The sequence below is a fragment of the Limulus polyphemus genome, unplaced genomic scaffold, assembly GCF_000517525.1.
Source record: "Limulus polyphemus unplaced genomic scaffold, Limulus_polyphemus-2.1.2 Scaffold6267, whole genome shotgun sequence".
Taxonomy (NCBI): domain Eukaryota; kingdom Metazoa; phylum Arthropoda; class Merostomata; order Xiphosura; family Limulidae; genus Limulus; species Limulus polyphemus.
Genome location: NW_013671877.1, coordinates 37622 through 48286, shown reverse-complemented (window position 1 = coordinate 48286; position 10665 = coordinate 37622). Strand labels below are relative to the sequence as shown.

Genomic DNA, 10665 nt, shown 5'->3' with positions numbered 1-10665 from the left:
AATTGTTCAGAAATGCCTACATATATATGTTTCCAGCTTTAACAAAGTGCAAAAATAAACTGAGTAACATTATTTTAAAAAGTATTTCACCTTTGAAAACTTGGATGATAAAAATACATTAGAATTTGATTATAGTATAAAGAACAATGGCCGCATGGAGAACATTAAAACAAAATCTCGTTATTTTTTCCCCACTCGAAATAATAAATATCCAAAGGTAATTAATAGCAGCAATATAAAATACTTTGGTTGTGTTACAAACATTTTCATCTCTTTCATTGTAAAAAACAGTATGAAATCAGATTTTCTATCACTAGTCTGACTTGTGTATAGTTGAAATTGTAGAATAGGCTTACACAGTATTAACTAGTGCTAGGCAATTAATGGAATTTGATAAATGATTTTTGAAAAACACTAATTTAGATTGATTATTTTTGTGAATCATGACACTAATGTATTACACAGAACAACCCTGAATTAACCTAAAATAATAGAAAAATCATAATGGAGTTTGTTTGTTTTATTCTGATAGTTGGAATAATTGAAAACAGCAACAATTAGAAACACAAATTTTAATTAATCAATTATTTTATGTGATACTAATTGATTGTATAAATTAAATGAATTAATTGCCCAGTTCTACTGCCAACAGTACAAAAAATCTTATTAACTGTAGCAAACAAAATGACCTGTAACTGAATGTAACATCTTAGTAAAGTAATGAAAGTCATAGTAAGGAGAAATGAAAAAGTATCTAATTAAGAGTCCCAATATTTATTATTATACATAAAATTAATCTTGTGAAAAAGCCAGCTATAAATTCTTGCACGGTAAGAAGAATTGTCCGTCAATTTCAAGCAAATCATCAGGCCAAAAAGTAAACATACATAACTGACATGTTAAAAACCTGACTTGATGAAAGTCGACTGCTTGTAGCCGTAGTTTTCAATTAGTCATACCTTTTATTATCCAACATCAGATAGTATGTTTTACATTACCAATCATTCAATTTGTTTTTTTAGAAATGAGCTACATTTTACTGCACATAACATCATGTAATGCAACCCATGAACTCCCCAGTCATTAAGAACTACTGATCTAGAAATGAGCTACATGTTACTGCACATAACATCATGTACTGCAACCCATGAGCTCCCCATTATCATTAAGAACTACTGATAAATAAGATAACTAAATATAACTTAATGATGAAAATACTGTATGATAGATTTGCTTGAATGTCATAAATCAGTACACCAGAAAAATACACCTTGATAAAATATACTAACATGAGTTATATTTAATGTACATTACAGTAGAAATGTTTGAAACCCGACATTAGCTTCTACATGGTTTGTATAAAAAATTCAGATGATCTTCACACTTGCACTTTGCAATCAGGGCTTAAAAATAATGTTAGCAAGCTAGCAAATTGCTGGTTAGAGTTAAAGTTTTTGCTAGTAAAATTCAGAAAGCACCAGCAAAAGATTGCTAGTATACATTAGAAGGTAACCATAATTGTGACTAGCAATACTGTTTCACTTGCCAGTGCCATACTGGTTTTGCAATCCTCACTTCAGATGTATGGCATAACCAAACTAAGTATCAGGAAGTGGGGGCAGCAAGATCAAAGCTTCAACTTTGATTGGTTGCCAAAGCAATTAGCATGTGGGCCAGCTGGCTAGACTCACACTATTAAACCTGTGCAGTTTTGCCAGAAACACAGTTAGAAATAGAAATAATGCACCCAAATAGTTGGAGCTAATAACACTGAATGACAACAGAGGGTCTATTGGTCCATTTACTGAACTAAAGTATTATATATAAACACAAAACTAGCCCTTATCATTCAATTCTTCTCTTAAACTCCCAGAAATTCACTGCTTCCACCACATCTTAAGAAAGGCAAACCATTCCAAAGGCTAACTGCCCTATTAGAAAAATAAAACCATCTCTGAAGATGACTTACCATACCAAAATTTGTCCTACCATTCTTAACGTAAAGTATGAAAAAAGTGATGACACTACAATTTCTCTTTAACAATTTTGAACAGTTCAATCAGTTCCTAATTTTTCTTTTTTCAAAAGATACTTTCAGAGCTCTTAACCTGTTCTTAGCTGATGTATTATCCTAGCAACCCTTCTGTGCCCTTCACAATAACTATAACCTATCCTTTCCAAGGAAAAATGCCCAAGACTGAATACAATACTCCAAATGTGGTCTAACCATTCATCTATACAATGAAATTATAACTTTTTTATTATTATATTCAATATTTCTGTAGATAATATTTAAAATCCTACTTCCCTAACACTAGCAACAGCACACTGCTTGGATGGATTAAATTAAATTAATCAATCAGAGCACCAACATGTTTTTCTTAGATACAGTTATACTAGTAATTCAAATGGTGATATCCCACATGCATTACCTTCCATTTATTTGCCCAACTTACCAAATAATCTAAATCCTTTTGTAAAGCAGCAGCATCCTCCTTACAGCCAACAAAATCTAAAGCCTTAACAGCATTAGCAAATTTAAGTACTTTATTCACCATTCCTTCATCACTGACATAAATCAAGAAAGAACAAAGGTCCTGACACATAGCACTGAGGTACCCCACTTGTGACATTAATTCAGTTTGGCTAAACTTTATTTATAAGAATCTTTTGCTTTCTTCCATCTAGCCAGTTTTTTATTAAATCTATCCCCCACTCTTACAGATAATTTTTTTTTAAACAAAGCTTCTATGTGACACCTTGTCAAATGCATTCCGAAAATCCAGACAAACCAAATCCACACCAATAACCTCATATGTACACCCTTATATATGACTAAACAAGTTGTTACCTCTTCAAAGAATGTCAAAAGATTAGTAAGGCAAAATATTCCCCTAGTAAAGCCACATTCACTATCCAATAAAATTATACTTTGTTAAATGACTTTGCAAAGCATCTTTTATTACATTCAAAACTTCTCCCAATACTGATGTAAGTATGATTATCTTTTTAAATGTTGTTGCCATCTAGCAACTGGGTGAGAGTTCCATATGGCACCCCCACTCAAGTGGTGCATGTACAAACCTAATAGAGAATCGGTGGTGGTGTGTCAAAAGACAACTACCAACTACACATACCAGGACAAAGACATTTGACAAGCATTTGTGTGAATACATGTGGAGAACATTATATTCTGATAAAAGTAGCCTTTTTGATGCCTTTATACAAGACATTTGTAAAGTTTATCCTCAAGAAGATTGTACATCTAATTAATGAAGTAAGTGGTATAATAATGTATTAAAATTATCAGATCATACTATTAATATGATTTATTAATACATAAATATTACTTTGATGAATTTTTTTTTAATTGAGTGGGGGTGCCACGTGGAACTCTTACCAGCAACTGTTCAGAACAAGGAATATTGCTCAAATCTTCATTAGAATAAATAGAAACAAAAAGAAGTAGAATTTAATAACCTAGCTATCTCCTAATCATCAAAGATGAGCTTTCCCGTATCATCCCTCAAAAGCCCAACTCCCATCCTAATATTTTTCTTATCCTTACCATTATTTTTTACATCCTTTTTCCTATAGTGTCTTCAGTTTTCTAATTGATTTTTGACCAACTCTCTTGATCCATAATCCTCTAAATCTCCTGTCATAGCACTCATTTTATACTTCTTAAATTTATGATGTACTGATTTTACTTATACTCTTTGCAACCAAATCTATTCTCTTTACTTGAAGACACCCCCCCCCCCCAAGATGGACATGTCCATCTTGAAATATTTAAAACTTTTCCACATTTGATAAATAACACCCACTAATTCAGCTGCCCAATTCACAACAGATATTTCTTGTTTGATCTTTTCAAAATCTGTAACCAAAATCTCATTATTCTTGATCTCCATTTGCAGTAAAACAATTGAGTCTTAATGCTTCCTAACAATGACTTAATTTAACTTTTGAGTGTTAATGCTTCCTAATGATTATTTAGATTTCTCTTGGAACTAATGCTTCACTGTTAGTTTAGTTCATTTTAAGGCTAATCCTGAATCAGGAAGTTTTGCAGTCTTACCACTTTCCTTTGCTACTTCAGGTTTTTATTCTGAGTCTTCTGCTTTCCAGCATTAGGTGCAATATTAATTATTTCTCACATTACCACAGACTTACTATTGTAGGTCTAATGTTTCTAAGTTTAGCAGAGTTTTGAGCACTTGCAACTCTTCTGTTAAATGGGATACTGTCGATTTCAGCTGTTGAAGTTAGTTTTAGTCATAATGTTTTTCACAGCCTATTCATTTTATAATGTTTCCAACTGAAAGTTTAGTTTATCAGATACTCGGCAGCATCAGTTCGCAAGTTCATATTCTGGCTAAGATTGTTACAGAGCATCGTGTTAAAACAAACAACAATAACAAGTTAATACTGGGACTGTTAACTGTACAAAATGACTATCAACTCTGGTTTCTTACCTGTTAATGAAGGTTCATTAATCTCAAGAACAACTCATTGAACACCGAAATAAAACAGCAAAATGGGAAGTTATCCAATTGGGAATTGAAGCAATAGCATGAGCTATTGGTCAAGGTAAACCTAAAAGCTCTAATAGTGTGTGTGTGTGTGTGTGTGAGGGAATATTTTAAAGAGTGGGATCATGTTGTCCACTCATATGGTAAAACAAGATATTATTAAAAGATACTTTGAATAACACTAATGATGACTAAACAGTTTCAGTTGTGTACAACTACTAGACTGCAGGCCCAGTAACTAGTACTTTAACTAGTAATTTTATAAGATATAATACTTAATAGTAAATGCTATTCACTATTCTTAAATGCTATTCATACTGATAATTTTTACTCTATGGGAAATTACCTCTTCAATAAACAATAATAGCCATGGAAACTTTTACTTAATATTTTATTTTGGAAACACAATATATTTTAATTGACTATTGAAAGTTATCAAAGAAAAAATCCACCAGAAATTATTGCTAACTAGGGTCATGGTAACATCAAACATTTACGTATAAACTCACCTCAGTTCGTAGTTGTAGCCTTTTATTCATTTCATATATTCTATAATCAGGCTGTCCAAAATATGGAGTGTGACGTCTGAAATAAGAAGAAAATGGTGAAGAATAAAAAGGGTCACCAGGTGGCCCTCCAGGCATTGGTTGGTTGAACATGGGCTTCATCTGTGTTTTTACCCAGCAATGTACACAATTTTGAAAATAAAATAATAGTCTGAATTTTTTTTAAACCAAGGTTACTCAGCTTTGAGTTTCAAAATGTTCTCCAATTCCTTTTTACTGTGACTATAATAACATTACCTTGTTCATGTTCCAACTTCACAGTTCAATCAGTACACTTTGGTAAAGGATGAAGGAAGCATTTACCGATTTACCCCAAATGTGTGTATTTTCCTTTTCTTAACAGTTATAGCAAACTGTTGCCTACGTCGACATATTTTACGTAGTCATGGGTTTTACGATGTTAAAATTTTATAATTGCCACTATTTCACCATGAGAAGTTCCCGCTAAAACGTTTTCTTTTTTTAAAGCATGACTGAACGATATCGGTTATGCTACTACTAGTATAAATTATATAAGTACTGTCATGGAGTAACTAAGTTTAACGGTAACTAGTTGAAACGAATTTTAAAAGTTACACTTATTTAAATTCCCATTTTTGTTCGTCACATTGTCACTCGCACGTACGACCACTTAAACTTTTAGTTTTAAAGTTCTCTAATAATCTAATTTATAACTATACATAGAAGTTACACACTAGATCACTATAAACTGAGGAAGGATTTGTAGTTCAGTAGCTTAATAACATATTCAAAAAATCCGGTTGTCGTTGTTGTAAAAATAGGTTGATTACTTGCAAGTTGTACTTCTAAGCCTAATCCATCCAGAAGTTAAAAGTTACCGTAAATCACACCATGAATCATGACTACTGTCAAAGAATCCAAGCTTTAGTTCAGACATCACTATCCAACAGGTCGTTATTATTTAATATGGTTAAATTCGTCAATTTGTATTTCACATCTTGTTGGTGTAGATATGACGTTATTGAGATAATGTTCACAAAGAGAAATATAGATCTTGAACAAAATCACAAGTTTCTTAACTAAAGTAAACGTACAGTAAGACGTTAAGGTACGGACTTTACCAAGTTACGTTTCACAGACCGAGAGATGGCACACGTAAAGCACACAACGCCAAAACAAGCACTGTACTTCCAACCATACTTAGTTCACCAGCTTCCCGCTAGTTCTGCATGTTGCGCTAGGAAAGCTTAGTTTCGTGAACATGCGATTCATACCTCACGATGTACGTGTAGGAATATGCTACAGCTTACGGGTTAAACCATTTTGTTGATGAGGGGAGATTTCGTGAATCGTAACTTCTTCACCTTCAACGTTTCTATGAATATATTGAATAATATACTGAATTTTGAATTATTACATAATGTTTCAGTAAAATCTAAGCCATTCGAAATATCTAAATACGTTTGAACTATATGCATTGAACAATACGAAGACTTGTAACATCTACTAGCTTGACTCCTTACATTTTTAATACGTTAATTTAGAATACATAGAGAACCCTTACATATGATGACTTCTGAAAATGTTCATTGCTAATAAATAATATCAAAGTAAAATAAAAATATCAAAAACGATTCCTGCAATCGACCGTTTTCAATATTTTATTCATTCACCATCAAATTCACAAGGTTTTAAAATTCGGCAAACTATAAACTTAGAATTAACATCAGGATTTGACGATTACATCATGAAGTAGGATATATAAAAATTTCCCTAAGTTTTCAATGAAGATCATTGACCTTAGGCATACTCTAGGCCAGTAAACTGGGGGAATTCACTGAGTTTGGAAGACCCCCCCCCGCGTGAATTATAAATACATTCTTCTAACTTGATAATAAACAAACATATACCGCAGAAACTTCATGATTGACAGCTATATTTACAGTTTTCTAGAAGTATCAAGAAAATAAAAAGTTCTAATTCCGGGGTGCTATAAGTCTTTGTTACGATTTGTTGGTGGCATGAAACAAATGTACGACCAGAACAGCCCTTTATGGCAGTCTTTATACTCTAATGTAACGCGAACTAAACTCTGTGTAATATTTATCTCAGGTTTCTATTCTTATGTACATGCAATTTTAACGTGAATAAATGAACAATTGTGATCAATTTATAAACTAATAAAAGTTGTTCTCAGAAACAACAAATTTCTTTTCGATTTTATGGGGTAGAATACTCCTACCCCTTCTCTAAATTTGTTGCCCACCTACAGCGTTAGCTAGCTAGCTAGTCCCACCGGAAAACATACACACTCCAAACTTTTAATACGCTCTTAGAACTTTCTTGACTTCGAGAAATCTAAAACATTGATACTAATAATTATTACCAAATGTAGAAATAATTGCTATTTGAAAGCTGGATAACATAATCATAGACGACTGGAAAAGTCAGAAAAAAAAAATCAAATAGCTGTTCATCAGACCACAATCTTATTTTTATTAGTATTATGTTTACATATATTTACAAGAAATATAGGTTAAAACAGTCTCTAAATGGAATGATAAGTGTTCGAAAATGAAAGCATATGGCATGCACTTGATGGAAGTTACTGAAACTTATTATTCAGCCAGTAGTATATATATGCAAAATATCTTGTGAATACCAACCACTTATAGCTTCGCACAACTACACGTAATCACCGTATACGTCAACACACGTGAGGATACGAAGTAGAGGAGTAACTATTTTAATTGTGTTTAATTGGATAAAAAAATAAATAAACTGAAACTATCTTTCAGTTGACGTTTTCACATAGAGTAGAAAATAAACTTAAACCAATCGTTACTAGTTCCCAGTTATTTGATTTACAAATTATAGGTAAACCTTTTCAAAACTGCACTCTGTTTTGGTTTATGTACCTGCCAATAGAGGACGCTGCGGGTAAAATAGTTTGTTTGAAGTTAAGCACAAAGCTACACAATGAGCTAGCTGTACTTTGCCCACCACGGGTATCGAAACCCAGTTTCTATCGTTGTAAGTCCGCAGACATACCGCTGTGCCACTGGGGGCTGGGTAAAATAGTATAAATTGGATCAGTGGTTCCCAACTTTTTCACCACCAAGGACCTCTTTTATTATAATTTTTTCCCGACGTACACTATGTTTTTGAAATATTCTGTATACCCAACAAACTGTTTTTATTAATTAATACTTAACTTGTTTGTCCATTTTCACTCTCACAAAAAAGACATATATATCTGAGTGTGCAATTAAAAAAAAACATTCGTATTAAAAAAAGAAACGTACTTGTTTAAAGAGATGATTGATGTTGCTTTATTAATAGTGTTCCACATTTTTTTCCTAGAGGACGCATCGAGGAGTTTAGCTGAATTTTTAATGGCTTTTCTCAAATACAAAGAGAGCCAGAAAAACTATGAGAGTTATAGAACAGTCTCAGCATTTTTACCTGTTATAGCCCCCAGTGGCACAGCGGTATGTCTGCGGACTTACAACGATAGAAACCGGGTTTCGATACCCGTGGTGGGCAGAGCACAGATAGCCCATTGTGTAGCTTTGTGTATAACTTCAAACAAACAAACAATACCTGCTATTATTCTGTGTTCTTCCGTGCATTATTTAATTGAAGAAAATAGCTCACGAACCCCCAGTATTACCTTCGCGGACCCCAGGTTGGGAATTACTGATTACATTGTACGCTTGTTCCTAGTCTGTTTTAGAATTTTGCGTAAAGATATCAAGTGGTGCCTGCAAAGAGGCGTCTTTAATTTTGAGGTAATAAGTTAGAGGGAAGGCAACCAGTCAACAGCACCTACCACCAACTCTTGGGATTATCTTATCTGACCGAATAATGGGGTCTGACCATTACTCTTACAACGCACCTACGATCTCCAAAATACGGAGCATGTTTTTGCGGCAAAGAACCATGAATCCTCGGCAGTATAGAAAGGGTAACCGCTAGGCTACACATGGCCCAAATTGCATGCAAACGTAATTCTTAAAATTTCTGACAATATACGAATTCAACAATATAACATTGTGTACTCCAAGTAACTCCGAAATAGGCATATTTTTACATCATAACTTATAGGTTACTTACGTTTTCTGCTCTACAACATGCCATGCGAATACATATAAAACTAACAATTTATGGTGAATAAGTTTAATGACAGTACGTTGAATTACTAAAGTTCTACTCTACCATCGATGTAAGTTCCACTAAGATGCGTGCGCAGTCGCAAAATAACACGAAATAATTATTTCAGGAAGTGTTTTCTGTCACGGTTTCTAAAATATTCTGAACATTTTACAAAAAAATGTGAGCCCCCAGTGGCACAGCGGTATGCCTGCGGATTTACAACACTAGAATCCGGGTTTCGATACCTGTGGTGAGCACATCATAGATAGCCCATTGTGTAGCTTTGTGTTTAATTTCAAACAAACAAAAAATGCGGTCTTCTGGTCTACTCTGGCCCACTTACTGTCAATCTTTACTGTGTAGCTTTGTGTTTAATTTCAAACAAACAAAAAATGCGGTTTTCTGGTCTACTCTGGCCCACTTACTGTCAATCTTTATGAAATATTAAACGACTGAAATAGGCTTTAGGTGCCATTCTTCCAAACTAAAATGGAAAAAAAAAACATCAACCAAAAGACTGTTGATTATTATTGTATATAGGTGTGTATTCGTTTGTAAGTACAGAGCAGGTTTATGTGGTCAAAATATAACATTTTAAAGTATTCGAACGGTTTCGATCTTTAACAAAAGTTGAACATACATTTTGTAATGATTCCCCACACTCCAGACTGTTATAACCTGTAGTTATTTGTTTGCTCGTTGTTGTTATTTCGATGAAACAAAACTCACTCGTTAGTATAACATAATTAACAAGTTCAAAATCCTGGTAATGCTGTGTTCTTTCCATCCAAAAACTCGAAAGGGGAGGAATCCTAGCGGTGACTAAAATTATAAATCTGTCTACTTTACAAAGTGCAGAATGACATTTTGATTCAAGAATGATGTAAACTTATATTAGGTAAATATTTCGGACATAATGATTGAGGGAATTTTTGCTGGCTCGCTTAGTTACATTTTTTCTTCTAGATTCTCATATCAAATATGGCGAAGAGTAGTTGCTCGAAACTTTGTTGTTAAAATTTTTCTTTCCCGGATGTTTGTTTTTTAGAACTACTTTTTGTGTGTAGTAAGACAGATATAGATGGACTATTATTTTACAAATGAGATGATTATGGGTAACTTTTTTCAAAGATGGTAGCCTATTTTTGAAAATACTGCATTGCAGAAAATGAGGTTAATCCATGTTTAAGTAATTATTATTAAGTATTCTTCATTAAGCATCACATTCAGTTCTGTTATATGCATCATATGTAACATTTACGAGGAACATTTGCCATCATTACTAACTAGTTTTTTACTTTCCGCCCACTTGAAATCCTTTCCTGTTGTATAAATCACTAGCTAGGTGTCGCCAGTAAACTTGTGGTGAAATAGTAGTTGCGAAACGCTGTATCAAGAGTTTGTTTGTTTGTTATGGATTTCGCGCAAAGCTACACGAGGGCTATCTG

General features: G+C 33.3%; 1 protein-coding gene across 1 annotated transcript in view; it reads right to left on the bottom strand.

Moving 5' to 3' along the window:
- LOC106473546 (LIM domain-binding protein 2-like) overlaps positions 1-10665 on the bottom strand; it is a 35284-nt gene that overhangs the window by 4727 nt on the left and 19892 nt on the right. The window contains exon 2 of the mRNA XM_013934228.2: positions 5045-5120. Within this exon, the coding sequence (XP_013789682.2) occupies positions 5045-5120 (76 nt within the window). The remainder of the gene's footprint in view (positions 1-5044; positions 5121-10665) is intronic.